Raw genomic sequence first — 16,933 nt, forward strand, 5'->3', positions numbered from 1 at the left:
TGATTTTGTTTTTGTGTTCACATAAAGCCATACTTGAACAAATCATGCGAGAGAATCTTAATGTATAAGGTAATTGCCCACGCCATACATACAGGGGAAAGAAAAGTCGACCGGGGGTGTTTGCTTAATGGAACGTGTGTCTGTTTCTTATCGGTGCCTCCCACTGACAAAGTAGATACCCAAAACATCAGCACAGTGCAACCTTCTCGACACAATCTGATGAGACTCAAGCCCTTTTGAAAAATATTTTTAAAACGTTGTTTATTTTCCCCCAAACTGGGTCTCTGCCACTCCAATCAGCGGCAGGATGAAGTCTGAAGAGGCGTTTCCTTCCTCCTGCTACTAGTGCAAGACAATAAGCGGCTTTCAGTCAGGGTTCAGTCTGAGTTTGGGTCCATGGGGCAAGGGCACAGCGTACCCGCACAACGGGAGGACGCGTGTTTAAAATACGCTTCGTCTTCTGCAACAGCACAGCCGCATAACTCCAGGCTCACAGGCATCTATGATTTGAACAAGCAACATTGCGTGCATTTAAAATATTATTTTTATTTGTATTCTTCGCATTTTTGTTTAAAAACTAAGACTGGACTTCATGGTGCAGTAAATCTTGCACTATTTCATTTCGTTTCCGTTTGAATGACTGCTCTCTCTCTCTCTGTCTGTTCCCTGCTTTTTTGAGCACATTGCTAAGCAACACAAGTTGTTTTTAGTGGAGACTCGAGCGGAATAGCGATTACACAGAAAGGGACAAACTGCAACGTGGTGCATTTTTATTTTTTAAAACAAAATAGACTTAGGTTAAACTTCTTTATAATAAGCAAAGTAAAACACTTTGCATTTTGAAAAACGTTAGAAATAAGATTTTTATTTTATTGTGAAATTTCTTTTTTGTTGAATTGCACACCATCTGCATAACGTTTTATGCAACTAAAAAATACAAGTTGCATCATTTACAATAACATATATTTTTTCAGAAGTTTGACTTTAATAAAAACACTTTTTTTAAAAAAGTTAAGAAGGAGAAAAGGATTATTTAATTTTTTTTTTCCTGAAGCAATGGTTGGCAGACTCAACCTGCAGGGCATCCCTCATGACCCCTTGGATATGAAGCGGAAAGTGGAGAGAGTGCTCGACAGCCCGGACTCCGGGCTACCCCCCAGCCCGAGTCCTAGCGCCTGGCTTCTCTCCCCGGTCGACGGCGAGAAGGAGCTGCTGGACCCAGAGACCAGCGGGCGAGCAGTGGTAGGTTACACGAAATGCCAAGGAACGTTTGTTATTAAGTCTTCTGCAATGAACTTGAACTGGAGATGTTGCCTACCGTTTAGTTTGGGGATGTCCTGTATCTGAGCTACTTCTGTTTTATATCTGCTGGGTTAAGCGTGTGTGTTAATAACTTGAGCAGACAATGGGAATCTATGTGCTGTCCACAGCTGATTCTCCCAGTTGCTGGGACTGCAGGCTGTTGCACCCCTATCGAGCTGTGATGTGCATTGACAGGTCTTCATTCTGTACCTTGACAGGTTCCTCTGATTCCCAGGCTGTACCCTCTGTCTTTCGGGGAGGGAGTTGAACTTGACCCACTGCCGCCTAAAGAAATCAGGTAACCACAGCACAATCTGCCTGTCTCTCCATTTCACTAATCATATACAGGACATTAGGAAGAGGGAGTGGCACTTATATACACGTTCTGACAGCGAGCCCTAATGCTAACCATACTCCCTTCTACTGCTCTATCGCTCCCAATGCAATCCAAGGGTTTAGTAAACTCTATGTGGAAGAGCATAGATCCATCCCCATGGCTACAGTGAGTCACCTCTCCCTCGTTCTTCATGCCAGGTACACCTCCTCAGTGCACTACGACTCTGATCATCACTTCATCCACGATGTGTTCTTCCTGCCGGTGGGTCTGGCCGTGGCATCCTGCAGCCAAACTGTGCTGGTCCTGCCAAGCTGCACCTGGCGCAGGTACAAGACGCAGCTGGAGTTGCAGCCTCGGCTGCGGGCACAGCGCTACCAGAGCACCACCATCGTGTACCCCAAACACGCCCGGGCTGTCTACACCACGACTCTGCAGTACGACTGCCGCCGGATCTCCCGACGCTTCCTCTCCAGCGTGGAGCTTGAGGTCGTGGACCGCACCCTCAGGCCCGGCTACCACTGAGCCTGGCAGCCGGGGAATTGTGATCTGGGGGCTTTGCCGGCCGTGCCCAGGAAACTTTCCAACAGCAATCCCTTGGAAATGAGTTGCTGCAACTCGAGAAGTTTTCTGCTGCGATTTAGAATTAAGAACAAAATATCACAAGGGACACTTTAAAGGTGCACGTGCCTTAGTTTTAACTTCTTAACCTTTTCCACATTTTTTTTCAGAATTTAACTATTAGTCTAACATTTCCTCAATCTGCAAACCGACAACTGTTGTCCCTGACGATACAGTTAATAGAGGTTTTAAAGGACCTGTGTGCAGTATGGGATACAGATGAGCAAGGGGCTCACTGGAGGAATCAGACTATTCTAGCAGGGGTTTCAGACACCCTATTGCTCAGATTTCAGGGTGCCTTTTATCTTGCTTCAAAAATAAATAGGCTGTGCTTTTGCAGCAAAATGAACACCAAATACTATTGTGCTTAGTGGGGATTCAAATAACCAAAAGGCTAGACCCTTATAGAGTGCAGAAAACCCTTCCTATCAGAAGTTATTTTGCATTGTATTTTTGTTTTGACTTTATAAGCACTACACTCCTGATATGCTACTATTCCTGTTGCAATAGTTTAAAGGTGTAGTATCCTATACAGTAAATGGATGGCCTCAGACTTGAATCCGAAACGTGGTTGAGACCAGCGTAACACATCAAAACCAGGCAAAGTGAACGCAGTTGTACAGATGCAGTGAAGGGCTGCTTGTTCTTGTGACAGGACTGCGGTCATGTATCATGCATGTGCCTTGTTCCTTGAATACCAAACTAACACCTTCCTATTTTCAAGACCAAGAAGGAGTGATAATTTAAGAAGATGAAAGCTTCTCCTGCTCTGACCAATACCTTTTATATATTTCGAAATATTCAATAGCCCTTGATGTTAAAATGAATATTGATGTCCATTTTTGTTTTCTGTCTGATCCTTGGATTTTAAGTAACCTCTGCTACAGTAATACATGCACAAGAAGATTAAATGAACACATGCACTTAATCTCTTGTATTCTATGAGTCGATTACTTGTAAACTAAGAAGACTGCAGTAATGATTCGGTCTGGTGTGATCTTAAACAGGGCAAAACCCGAGTCTTGAATACAGCACTAATAGCCATATCTTGCGTTGTAACAAAGACAAAATACACAAATTAAACAAAATTGCATATAAAACACAAAATACAAATATAGCCCTATTGTCAGAGAATTGTGATGTTTGAAAGCCCTCTGGTGGACAGTTTGAAAACTACTGCTTTAATTGCAGGGCTTTTGAAACAGTATTTCCAGGGTTAAACGTGGGGCAGATTCTGAATAATTCCTGATAAAATTTAACGTGAAAGACAAGCTGTTTCATATTACAAGGGAAATGTATTTATTCTAAGGGCCCTTCCTACTGTTACAAACCTGAGCTTCACCTTTAAAATAAATATTATTACCCCAAACACACAAGTGTTGAACCAAGATCATCGTGGCTTTGCATAGCTTGAGAAAATGTTGGTTGCATAATAAACTTTTTTGGGCAACAGCTTCCAAAAAGGTATGGCCAGGCACACTGACAGAATATCCTGGTATGTAAACACAGCGAGGCACTGGGTGGAAAGCTCATCGTTTATACACTACGTTCAATGGGGAGATCTGAAATCTGTTGTGTAAATGAACAGTCCAAAGACACTATGGCCTGAAGGAAGGTTGAATGAATGTGCTAAACTCACTCCAGACATCCTCTGTCCTCAAGCACTGGCGCATTGACACCTGTCTACATCAAAACAGTTCTCAGTACATGCCATTGAACGGACTGCTGTTATTTTCTGTTATAGTCTTGTGCTCCATCCTGTATAAAGCGATTGATCTCTTTCCCCCGAGAGGATTTTGTCATGACGAGAGAGCTCCGATTGGAGTCGAGGTCGCGGGTCCTTGGTAGAAGCAGGGCACCCTCTCCCAGAGTGACTCGATTGGTGGTCCTCCTGAGAGGTGCCTGCCGGCCCCAGCTCCCCGTACAGGCCCTGGAGAGCAGTCATGTATCGCCTCCTCCTGTTCATTTTGTAGATTTGGATCCTGATTTCCTCAGCGCTGGGGTCCTCCAATGTGCCTTCCCACCTCAGGCTCTCGTTCATCTTGTTGTTAAGGTCCGCCTCGTTATCTGGCGACGCAGGGTCTGGATTGGACTCCTTGAGCTTCCTGGGCTTGTTCTTGGTTGGGGCTGCCTCTGCAGGGGTCCTGCCTTGAAGCTTGACCTTGGCCAGCTTTCCGTCCAGCGACTCCGATGACGGCGTGAGGTGGGTGGGGAAGAGCTTGACACCTGGGTCCTTATGCTGTTTATCTGTTTAAGAAAATAACAGACACCAGATCACATACTGAATACGGTAAATAAAAGACCATTCCCTCCATGCATATGAAATCCATGCCAGGTTTTACAATGGAGATCCAGCTGCTTGGGGGCTCAGCCTGGTGCATGGGGGGGGGGGGGGGGGGGGGGTCCATTCAATTCCAATGTAAAACCTGAAATGGCTCCAGCTTCTGTGCTTGGATGTCAGGGAATGCAATGCCTTCTGGTTTCTCCCCACTAATCTGTGCTCAAGTACTGTAAATGCATGGCAGAGGGACTCGATATTAATGGAACACTATTGGAATGCATTTTCAATAAGAGTTAATACACATTTGCATGGTTTAAAAAATAAAAATAAAAAAAGAACTAGCATTTAAAATATATGTACTCTATACCAAGACGTTTTGTGGATATAATTTATGAAGGAGTCCCACAGGAAATCTCTTTCCTCAACCACACAAACACAGAATGAAACTCTCTAACCCAGCGGGTGTAATCACGGTCCTGGAGCCCCATTCCACTGCAGGGTTAACAGCTGGAATGATAATGAGCTGCTTCAGGGTCTGGATGGAGGGTTAATTGGTTCGATTAAACAATTTAGAACCGGGTTTGAACGCAGACCCGGAGTGAAAGGCGCCACTGGCCACCTCTGCTCTGACCTGCGTCTTCTGGAGTCGGAGGCGTGCTGGAGTGGACTCGCTTCTTACAGGAGCCGCGCTGCTTTTTCTTTTTCTCTTTAGTTTTTTCCCTCTTTTTCTTCTTTTTTGTCTTTTTTTCCGTGGCGGACGATGTCAGAAGCCCCGAAGAGTCCTTCAGTGGTTCCCTGATTACTCGGCCCTTCCCTCCCAACCGAGCCGCTTGTTCCTCCCGCCCGTCCTTAGCAGAAACTGCCATTCTGCCTCTTTAAAAAAAAAGAAACACAAAACTAATAACAATGTTTTCTAAAATGTATATATGTTGTTTTTTTTTATTAAAAGCAACCTTTGTGTCAATGTTTAATATAAAACACGTCCCAGTTGTGGTAAATAACATACCTCCTTTCTCTTGCAAACAAACAAAAAAACAACTTTTTTTTTTTTTGATTAGCGAACGAATCCCTTTTTGTTTAGATGGATTTTAATATTTTTATTTGGACTATTCTGTGCGATTGCATGGTTCTCCCAGTCTGCGGTTTGTATTGCAGTGTTTCCCCCCTGAGTTTCGGGCGGGTATTTATAACTTTCACTGTCCCCTGCCAAGAGACGCGTCTCCATGGGAACGGCACGCCGCCGCCTTTTGCTACCCCAGAGTTCATTCACCTGATTCAAATAGTCCCGACACGTTTTTTTTATTGCTGTTTCTAATTATTTAACATTTTTTATAGCCTTCATTAGCATAATCACAAGCCAGAATTCAAAATCCGGTATGTAACCGTGATACTATGAATAATGGCTATACCGAGTTTCAACATAATTGTCAGGAGCATGTTATCTATTATTATTATTATTATTATTATTATTATTATTATTATTATTATTATTATTGTAAATGTGACGGGCTTCTACTAAATCTTCACAAAACTTTTTTACTCGGAAGCAAAAGCGGAATGATATTGTTTGGTTTGTTGTGCCGGCCGGTGGTTATTTGCTGGAGGACCGTGGTGTGTAAAGACACGCTTTGTTGTTTTGGTTTTGGTTTTTTTTCTCCAGTTTCTCTGCGCAGCGTCGTGAGCGTCGACACTATGGCTGAAAACGTGTTGTAACAATGTCGTGTTCACAAGAGCACACCGCTGCGAGAGACCCGGCAGCTGCCGAGGAGATCAGCGACTCCGAGTTTCTGGACATAGAGCTGGACACCCATTATCCAGGTAAAGTTACTTAGCGGATACTAAAGATACAGCATTTAGAATTGGGAACACCAACATACCTCTGAGGGGTTTAGCAGTTAATTCAGAATTGTTGAAGGGGTAAGCAGGGGAGTCATTTCAGAAAAATACGGGGGGGGAGGGGGTGTTCCTATAGTTCTTGCATCTATTTCATTGCAGTAGCCTTTAATGGCTACAGGTAATTCCTCTCGCCACAATAGATTATTTTAGTGATGATTTTAATCCTCCTCGTTTTGCTGTCTGTCTTTCACTGTTCACAGAAACCCCAGAGTCATGTGATCGGCTGAGTTCAGCTCTTGGTAATGATTGTGGGACTGAATCAGAGACAGTTGGAGGTCCACTTGCACCTAAGACAGAGTAAGCCTGCCAATTTGCCCCAGAGATGAGGGAAAATGAGTTTGTGTTGTGTTTTCTACATGCTTGTTACTGTGTATTAATGGGACCCCGTTTTATTGTGCTTGTGTTTTGACTTGTTTTTATGATCAGTATGTATGTGAATATAGCCAATATAATGCAATCCTGGTACCTTTGCTGTATTTCATATGTTCTGACTGTGGCTAATCGAGCTTAGTAAAACCTGGAACGGGTTAAACAGCTATGCAGTAGGAGTCTTATTCCCATCTCTGAGAGGGTACCAGTGATACTATTCCTAGTGCTAGTAAGATGTTATTAAATAGGTCTTAAAGCCTTGGCTAGCACTTAGTCACTGTCGGTTATTAGTCTCCTTCACACACGGGACTGCTTTGACACGGCAGCTCTGCAGAGGAAGCTGGCACATCCCCTGAACTGGCCAGCGCTGGTGAGGGGTCTGCAGTTCTGTTGAAGCGGAAGAGGGTCCTGGCTGAGCGAAGCCCGCTGGAGCGGTTCAGACTGCGGTACCTGTGTGTGACGGACGTCTGTGGGCAGGCTTGGTGTGAGCTGCAGGTGGTTTACGGGTTTGAACTGCCACACGTGCCTAAGAGGGAAGAGGAGAGCCCTGAAGTGAAGGCTGGGGCCAGTATTCACTTGGCCAGAGGTAGAGACAGCAAACCAATATATGACTGTTTTAACTAGCTTCGGATTACACAGAGGGTGGATTTTAAAGGTACAGCAATGCTGTATTTTTTTTTTAAACAGGATCATATGTCTAGCTTTAGTTTAGAAGGGTCAAAATGCAAATTGTATGAGGTTTGTCTGTCATCAATACATGCTGCAGACAAGGCTATACATTGACGCATCGTAAACACTGTTTTACGTATCAAACTTTTTTTTAATCCTCCCAGAGCTGGAAGTTCATGATGTGGTGTCTGTGAGTGCACAGAGCAAAGAGGACCGCTGGGCTCTCAAGATCCTTAATATGCTCGTCATGTTGCCAATCCTACAGGCAGGTATGTTGCTGTGTCAAATACCCTCTGCTGCATTGCGCCATGCACATATCAAACAGCAACGCGGTAATGCATGATCGATTGCCGTTTGCTACAAACTGTTGCATTATTAACAGAGTAGCCCAACAGTGGGGCATTCTTATTCCATTCAGGGGTTGTACAGCTGTATAGTGAGTCTGTGCCTCCTGCTGTACCCGGGTACTGGTTGTGTGCCCCCAGGAGGGCGGGTGCGAGAGCTGCCAGTCTTTGGCATGCTGGAAGGTGTCTTTCTGGTGGGGGTGATTGATGAGCTGCACTACAGCCACAAAGGGGAGCTGGTGCTGAGCGAGCTGAAGACTCGTGGACTCAGATCCCTCCCGGGCAGAGCTCAAGAGAGGAGCCACCATTTCCAGGTAGGGGTGGGATCCTTTTAATAGGAAATCGGTACATTTTCATTTACACTGATACTGGAAATTGGAAATGCCCTGAAAGTGTATCAAGAGCTCTTACAAGTATAGGTGCAGGGGGGAGAGAAATTAGTTGCACAACCCTAGTGGTTATATCTAAAGCCACCTTAACGTTTAGGAGTCTTTTCAGAAGCAGCTCTGCATGCCTGAAAAAGGGCATTCATTAGTAAGCATGGGAAATAAATTGAGCAGAAAGCAAAATCTAAAGTACTAAAGAAAAGGTTTGTCTTTCTGTGCAGGTGCGTTTGTATAAGCTTCTGTTTGACAGCATGGTTAGAGGGCTGCTGGAGAGAGATGCTTTCGTGCAGAGCCTCGGTCTGAGGCCAGAGCAGCCGCTGGGGTCGGGGGTGATGGAGCACGCTCAGAAGCTGGGGCTTCACGTGCACACTTTTGGGGGGGTGTTGGAGCTGGCACTGATGACCCTGAGCTACTCGGAGCTGCCCGCCATCGACGTCCTGAAGATCGAGTACTGTCACCAAGGCTCCAGCGACGCCATCGGCACCCGTGAGGTGAGCTTCGACGAGGCCGGTGTGAGGGTGGAGCTGAGGAACTGCCTCTCCTTCTGGATTGGACAGAGGGAGCCCAGGGGCGTGGACATCGAGGAGGCGTGGAAATGCAGGTCCTGCTCTTTCGCGGAGCACTGCGAGTGGCGGAGAGAGAGAGCCGAGAATGCCACAGCGAGCAATCAGACCAAGAGGTTCAAGTGACACAGCCCATTAATGAATTAACAGGGAATGCCAATTTTGAATGGGATCCTTTTATTTTTTTTTACAAAGTTTCCTGAATGCCTGTTATTTTATAACACTATATTGCTATTCTGTCATCATTTTATTGTGCATAATATATTTGTTTTAACTTTTATCGTATACATTGATTGTAATGAATCCTCAGTCAGGTGTTGTCTATTATTGCCACAATGATTTTAATAATACATTCCTATTTTTACTACCTCCTGAAACTGTGCCATGTTACAATTTGAGAGTGTCCTCTCGAACCTGACCACCAACTGTAATTAACACTACTATTAGAAACTGACTTGCTTTCTGTCAGCTGCTGAAAGAAGGTAGAAAGTAATCCTACTGCACTGGCTCTAATTTTAAGACTCTATTCATAATTCAAGATTTTAAAAATATATATATCTTGGTTTAGATTCAAATGCAACCTAGTCATATTTTATTATCAGTGTTATTGTATTTGTGTGTAATATGTTTTTTTAGCTTGCTTTTATTAAAAAAAAAAATGAAATAAAAAAAGATCTGTTGTGTCATTATGTGCTGCCCTTGCAATACACTTTGCACAGCTGTGAGTTACTGGTCTGGGTTTAATTTCATCTTTTAACATGACATTAGCATGACATTAACATGCCCATACACTTGTTTTTACACTGTTTTTGTTAAATATAAAAAGTGATGTAGTTATGATGTTTGGATAATAATGGTAAGTAATGAAGATAGTGACCTACTACTGGTGGATAGATTGTATATAATAATGAGACAGAACAAAAGCATTGATATGCAGTATAATTAAAGTAAGGCCGTCCACGCGTGAATTAATAACCTTAATATCAATTACCACGGTAAATATTTACAAAGAAACCGCATGCAAAGAGTTTATACCATACTGAAAAAAATCATACAATCCCCAAAATGAAGTAAATTCACATTAGCGTTGCAACCTGCGCTGTAGAAACTTTTTTTTTTCCAGTATGGAATCTTAATTTTGCCAACATTTATCAAATAAGCTGGTAAATGTACGAATTCGAAGAACATTTTATTAGACTTTATTCGGCTTCATATCAACTTGCACAATACTCCGCTTCTCCCACCAGGTGGCGTCTTAGTTACAAAGAGAACATTCAAAATGTGTTTCCGGAGGTGCCCTCACTTAGACTGATCCATTGATTTGTAACGTGTTTTCAAGACCCCATTATAGGAGATTGGGGGGGAGGGTATATGAATATTTAATTCACTTGATAATATTACAGCAAGGTTGAGTACAACTGCATACAAATGTGTGCACCTCAGTTGAAATGACTTGAAACGCCTGGAAGTTCTCAATTAAACCTGCAATTACTTTTAACTGTATATCAATCACAGCGCTGTCATTAATTGTGCTTGGAGCTAGTTAAATACTAACACCCGTTAAATGCATTTGATAGCTCATTCAGAAGCACTTGTCAAAAGAATCTGAAATCGATCAAATACCCTCTGTCAAATGCAAGTCATTTGCAACTGATTCCAATGCAAACGCGGTGTGTATTTCTTGGTCGCATTAATTTGCGAGAGTGCAAATGTATTTGCATGTAAATGCAGATGCACTTGCTCTCGAACGCCACCCTGTATTACAGAGATGTTATATTGGCCAACAACACAAGCAAGGAAACGTAAGAACAAACACAGACATTAAACCAGTAAAAGAACACACGTGCAACGCTGCCTCTCTGCTCACAGAAGCATGTTAGCGCATCACCTTATAAACGGGTCTTGCCATCTGTTTGTAGGAAACTATCCCTAATCTGAAGGCTCCAATGAAGCATTTTATAAACTGGGTGACATCAATCCAGGTTCTTAACACCTTACCCTCAACCTGGGCACCTGCTCCAAGCGGCACAAAGTGCATCATTTGTCATCCTGATCTCTATAATGACCTGAAATGTGCTCTGCTAACACCTGGCTGTAAATCTGAGGACTGACGGTAATGTGTCAATAGTGCTGATGCGGCAGTCTGTACCCAAAAATACTGTGGTGAGCTTTTTTAAAAGGGCGAGGCTGTCATTTCATCGAGGGGTTCAGGTGACGCTATAAAACCACAAGAGCAAAGCTGTCACCCGAAGCCCCAAGATGCACATGACAGCCTCGTTTACCGCAGGGTGTACATTATTTGTTAAAATGACTTGTACATTTTGAATGCTTTTTAAAATGTAACATATTTCAGACAAGGTTTATGAAGTTGTTAGAATGGCAAACGTTGTATTATAAAACAGGGATATTGGAACTGAATGTGCCAGTGTAAATAATCTCTATTTCAAATCTGAGAGCTGATTTCTTTGGAAGAATGTCCTTGAAAATAGCAATAGCAGGTTTCACGCATGACAGTGTGTTTGTGTAAACGGTTATCCATCTGGATAGTCGGTTTTATTTCTATCACCAGAGGGTCAAAAACACAGAAGTGTCCTGCGAGCACTCCCGATGACCTACATGAAATAGGGAAAGCATCGTTTTAGTGTACTGCCCCTCGCATTGCCTGCTAGAGATCACAATAATAGAAGATCCTTTCCAAATGAAGCTAAACAAGGAGCTGCCACGGGGAGCCCTAATCAGCTCATCTTTCATAGACAAGGCTCTGTTCTTCCTCACACGGGCAATGCAGCACGAAGTACAGCATTATGGAGCGTGCAGTACCTGTGTGACCTCACCTGGATGACTCACAAGCTGTTTTTAATAATGCAGTAGCTGCTTATTTTCTGTTGCGTCCTTGACTTGGTTGATTAGTTTTTTTAACGTTTAAACTCTCAAAACGGACTAAAAATGAAACAGCCCTCGCATAAGCCACGTGTCAAAGCTACGTGAGATACAGGGGACTTTTTTTCAGTCAAAATGGTGTTAATATTAGTACAACGACAGCCCTCAGTTCAGACATACATAGCTGTACCCTAAAATTGGGCTACTGTACTTTATATTCAGCACTGAACCTACATGGAAACCTCTTATCTAATGCCCCCCAAATGCTACCAATAGAGCTGACGTTGAATTATTAGGGGCTGTGCATATTGATCCTAGTGGAGCTCTGGCTCGATCTCTTTCCATTGAGAGCGCTGTTGATAAGAAGCAGCTGGCTGGCTATTATGATCCGTCTTTGGATTCGGGCTTATAGCCCTGGAGACAAAATAACCAAATTATTATTTATTTATTTATTTTTTGAAAAACAGACTGTCGTGGATAAAAACAACTCCACCCCGTCACTATATCACTACTGACCCTCTCCACCAATCACTCACTCTCAACTAACCCTACGGACTCCAGAGCGCTGCGTTATTGTTTTCCCACAAGGAACTGTTTGCATAAAGCTGATATTACTATACTGTTTATTTGCAGCATTGAGACCGTGTTCCTAGGAGGAACCCAACCTTCAGACAGACAGCAAGCTTTGTTAATGTGTCAGCTGTTCTTTCCGCAACAGGTGAATGCCAACTGAGGCGTTTGGCAGCAAATGCTTTTAAACAAACAAACACAGGCTCGGATCTTATCGCAAACCCAATTGCAATACGATACATTTTCATTTATCACACACTACCCCATGCAATATTGTTTCTAACCTGTGGTGCGCACATTTTTCCAGACAGTTCTGAAGAGAGCGAGAGAAGACAGCAGAATTATACAAGGTACCGGTAGAATAACTGTGGACAGTTCACGCTGGGGTCGCGGTCTGTTGCTGTAAATTAGCGTGTGTTTCAATTGGATGGGCCCAATGAAAAAATTGCTCTCCACTAATTATAATTTGATACTCCTGAAACTCACACCCACTTCTAGTACACAAAGAGTTCCTTGAGCCATGAGAATCTTAACAGAAAAAAAACATCTCTCAATATTCCTTATACAGCCCATGCATCTTTCCAGCTAAACTGACACAGCCCTTTTTAGATTCGATTTTCAAGTGGAAGGATCCATGCATTTTAGACCTGGCGAATGGTAGGGCGATGGATCTTCATATTCGCGCTGACGGAGTGTATTTGCAAGGGTTAGATCTCCAGAAAGCCAGTCGGAAATGCATAATAAATTAATACATTACTCAGAGGTGAAAGTCATCCAGAGGATTGGGTAATTTTACGGCACAGCGGAGATAAGGATTCTCAGAACAAACAGGACGATTCATGCCTGTGCAAGATTAGCCTTTGATTGAAATAAAGAAATAAAGACATATCTATTGATGTTTTTTTTTTTTTTTTTTTTTTTTTTTTTTTTTTTTTTTACAAAATGTTACCAATCTAATTAGCAGTCCTCTCAGGTGCGCGTAACGCACAGCATGACCGCTTCATTTGCGGACAATATCTTAATCTCTGAAAAGACTGCCAGTCAGATTTTCATTTACCAGGGTTCATCGGGGCTTCAGTTAATAGTCTGTGGCTGGACTTTAAAAGGGTTACGATCAGCAGGTAAGATACAGCACACACAAAACAGCTGGTCACGATGAAAAGGAATGGAAACGCTGGAGAGAATCGCACACGTTTCCAAGCGTATATCAATCACACACATACACTGCTTTGCAACGTTTTACATGAATTATTTATAGCTTTTAAACTGCTATTAGACCCTGATTTTAAACTACTGGCAGAATTCTATTTGTTTTTTTTGGCAGTAGAATTTGTACTGGTAACATGAAAATCACAAAGGCTGCTGATAGTAGATTTCCTATTGGTTCTAGTCAATCAATTCAAATGCAATTTGAACCAAGAAATGCAGAGAACTTTGACCAGCTCTGTTTAAATGTACTGAGATACAGCTGGTTGTCTTCTTATGAAAGATCATGTGAAATTTACACACACACACACACACACACACACACACACACACACACACACACACATATATATATATATATATATATATATATATATATATATATATATATATATATATATATATATATATATATATATATATATATATATGTCTTGTGCTTGAGCAGGCTTTCTTGTGCCTGACTGCACTTTGCTTTCACCGTGATATACGGCAGATCAGGGTAGAGAAAGCTGCATGCAGTAAGTCCTTTGAGACAGCGGGGAAGCATAGCTGTGTTTGGAATCACTGCAGTGCTGTACAGCCTTGAATGTTACTGCTCTCTTAAGTGCGCTTTCTCAATATGAGCAACCATTAGCACTCTTAGGTTAGCGCTAACACAAAAGCGCTGTTTCTGACTGTGATTATAAACATCAGTCTTTATGTAACAGAGATTCTGTCTGTCGGGTGGCGTGCCATTGAAATGAATAGAGAAGCTCCTTTGCTGTACTAAGCGCTTATCTATGTTATCGTTGTTGCAAAGCTTCTTTACTGCTCAATAATGAAATGCTTTCTCCTCTGCTATCCCTGCCATCATTATGGTCCCGATGGGAATCCACACTATATTAGCTCCCTGGCTGGCTATAATAATGACCGGCTGGGCGTGCTCTCAGACAGACTTGAGTAAACCAAAGAGAGAGATGGAGACTGTTCTGTCTTTCAAAATTAAATTGAATAGAATTCCAAATTAACAAAACTGTGGAGAACGAAGGGGGTCGTTCAAAGAGCGTCCTTTTCTGCGCTGTAATGTAACGCAGCAAAGATATAAAAAGGCTTTGCATTTACTGTGGAAATGTATGAGTAATACACATAATGAATTGTGTAGGTTTTCAATTGAGGTCCAGTGGGTTCCCTAATTGAAACCGCGGTTATAAGCAACATGAATCAACTCACTGAGAAAACGCTTTGGCATTCAAAACAAGCAGCAGAAAAATTAAATGTATTGACTCTGTGAAACGCAGCAGAAAAAAATGCAGGTGCCTGTTATTTTGGATACAGTGGGTTCACAATACCAGCACTGAGGAAAAGCTATTATTAAAAGGCCTAAAGACATTTGTGATTATATTCTGCTGTTTCTCATCACAAAACTAATAGAAACACAAGAGTCTACAGCAGCACGCACGGAAAGCAATAGTTTTGGGGTAGCTATGCAGGCTCAAATAGAGCACCAAGGTACGCAATCGATTAATAGCTGCAGCTCCGGTTTTGGGCTCTGCAATGGTCTGTGCTTTCGTGTTGCCTTAGAAAAAATATTAAGACTGACGAACAAAAAAAACCAAATCTCTCCCTATTGAAAGCAACAGAGCAGAGCAGCGCAAGGAAAGACTGCAGACGAGCTCATTATACAAAGACACAACGTTCTGCTACGTTTCACAATCTCTTCTGACGTTTAATTGCGCTGTTAACTAATCACCGGGCGTTCGAAGAGCGCCTAATGAGCACAAATGGTGCTTTAAAATGAGTTGTTTTTTTTACAGGCTGGTTTACAGGTTTCAACAACTTCACGCGTCAGTGCTCTGCTGATGTATTGAGAGGCTGTAAACTGGCAGATGGTACTTTATGCAGTCGGCGCTAAACAGCCTGGTGGAGTATGATAGCGGACTTCTGACAGGTCACTCGCGGAAAGAATGTTTGCATGGGCAAGCTTTTTGGATTGCAAAAATAAAAAAGGACACAGGTGTCAGAAGTAAGATATAGGCTGTTTATCTGCAAAACAAAATCAGGATTTGTTCCACGTGGCAATGATTGATCTCGTTAACTGTAACTCCCAGGAACTCCAGTTACATCGTCCTGCCACCTGGTGGCACTGGACCCTATTTAAAAGGCTTTAACTATTTCAGTACTGCCAGACCTGTAAATAGGTTAATGAAAGTTAACTCAAAACTCCAGACCGCTGTAGTGTAAAGGCTCCACCTCAACATAGTAGTAAACTCCACATATGAATTAATCTAATATACTGATATCTTTATCTGTTTGGGTTTCTATTAATTGCTTGTTATGACTCCTGCAATATTGACTTTGTTGTCCTTGGTTAGCATTTCTGTAAAGTTACTTGGAATGAGCTGTTTTTGTAATTACTCAAGAAAATTGTTAATAGGGCCTGACTTGTTCCATGTAAATACATCCAATGTGAATCAAAGACAAAAAAAAAAAAAAAGTAATGTTTTCAGTAAAATATCCAGATTATTCAGATGGCCCTCTCCATGAATGAAGTTATGCCAGGACTGGCAGGCTTGTTTGTGATCCTCCCTGTATGAATACAGTCATGTCTTTAAATATTAGAGAGACATGGAGGAGATGATCTCAAATTCATGCAAACAGCGGAAGTGCTCGCTCCCCCTTCAAACTGACAATGAACGAATGTTGAAGCAGGCGCTGGAGTGATGCTGAAACAACTTTAAACCAGCCAAGAACAGCCAGGCGAAACTAAACAACACAACTTGCTGCTCTGTCATGACTGTCAGCTTTCAAGCTAACAAACCGTGAGCACTCCTCAAGAACACAAAGTGCTCCCCCCCTGTCTGTACCATGTGTCTCTTGACCTGGAAATCCCTTCCCCAGGGGCGTTATAGGTCTTCTTCAAACGATACCGTGGGAGGCTCAACAGCTCTTAATATAATAATGTTAAATCACTCGGAAGCAGAATAATTGAGCTGACACAATAAAATGTGGGAATGTGGCCCTGTATAACTACCTGCATAGCCCTCATAGATCACTTTGAAAACACGTTTGTATTTAGAACACATTTCTAAAATGCAGCAAGAATGTTAATAGCTAGATCTCAATGATTACAGTAAAAGTGTTAATGAATACACTCCCAGAAATGCACTCAAAATGCTGGATTTTAAATTGCATTACCATTATGAATGCTGAATTCCATGCTATATTGGTTGTAAAAGTGATTAGAAATGATTATGCATTAAGTTATGCAGTGTTTTGTAGTCTTAATGAAGGAGAATGCTACAGCATGTCCAAAATAAAACATGGGCAGCTTTTTGAATGGATCTGTCGACAGTACAGCCATGCCTCTCCTTGCTGCTCTGCGAGCAAGTGCATCTCAATCCTCACCTGCTCCCCTGCCAGCCTCAAGCAGGCACTGACAACACTGTGAACTGTTTAGCTTCTACCCAGCTGCCCTAACCGAGTTCCTTTGCGCCTTACTGTGGTTACAGTGGAAGACTGCCAGGATGGTA

At 42.5% G+C, this 16,933-nt stretch overlaps 3 protein-coding genes across 4 annotated transcripts in view; 2 read left to right on the plus strand and 1 right to left on the minus strand.

Annotated features, from left to right (window-relative positions):
* Nucleotides 1-12: 12 nt before the first annotated feature.
* Nucleotides 13-3,185, plus strand: rflnb (refilin B). Its single transcript, XM_041241257.1, has 3 exons — nucleotides 13-1,242; nucleotides 1,521-1,600; nucleotides 1,837-3,185. The coding sequence occupies exons 1-3, from the start codon at nucleotides 922-924 to the stop codon at nucleotides 2,159-2,161; spliced, it is 726 nt and encodes a 241-aa protein (XP_041097191.1). The 5' UTR covers nucleotides 13-921; the 3' UTR covers nucleotides 2,162-3,185.
* A 150-nt stretch (nucleotides 3,186-3,335) lies between these two features.
* The window catches only part of cunh17orf97 (chromosome unknown C17orf97 homolog), a 40,586-nt gene continuing 26,988 nt past the window's right edge, over nucleotides 3,336-16,933 (minus strand). For both annotated transcript variants that reach the window (XM_041241253.1, XM_041241254.1), the window contains exons 2-3: nucleotides 5,170-5,411; nucleotides 3,336-4,504 (exon numbers count right to left, since the gene is read on the minus strand). In XM_041241253.1, the coding sequence (XP_041097187.1) occupies nucleotides 3,996-4,504; nucleotides 5,170-5,411 (751 nt within the window). In that variant the 3' untranslated portion in view covers nucleotides 3,336-3,995. The remainder of the gene's footprint in view (nucleotides 4,505-5,169; nucleotides 5,412-16,933) is intronic.
* On the plus strand, nucleotides 5,553-13,139 carry exo5 (exonuclease 5). The gene is made up of 6 exons (XM_041241252.1): nucleotides 5,553-6,356; nucleotides 6,635-6,731; nucleotides 7,130-7,389; nucleotides 7,637-7,741; nucleotides 7,958-8,130; nucleotides 8,424-13,139. The coding sequence occupies exons 1-6, from the start codon at nucleotides 6,254-6,256 to the stop codon at nucleotides 8,889-8,891; spliced, it is 1,206 nt and encodes a 401-aa protein (XP_041097186.1). The 5' UTR covers nucleotides 5,553-6,253; the 3' UTR covers nucleotides 8,892-13,139.

The sequence above is a fragment of the Polyodon spathula genome, unplaced genomic scaffold (assembly GCF_017654505.1).
Source record: "Polyodon spathula isolate WHYD16114869_AA unplaced genomic scaffold, ASM1765450v1 scaffolds_764, whole genome shotgun sequence".
NCBI classification, from domain to species: Eukaryota; Metazoa; Chordata; class Actinopteri; order Acipenseriformes; family Polyodontidae; genus Polyodon; species Polyodon spathula.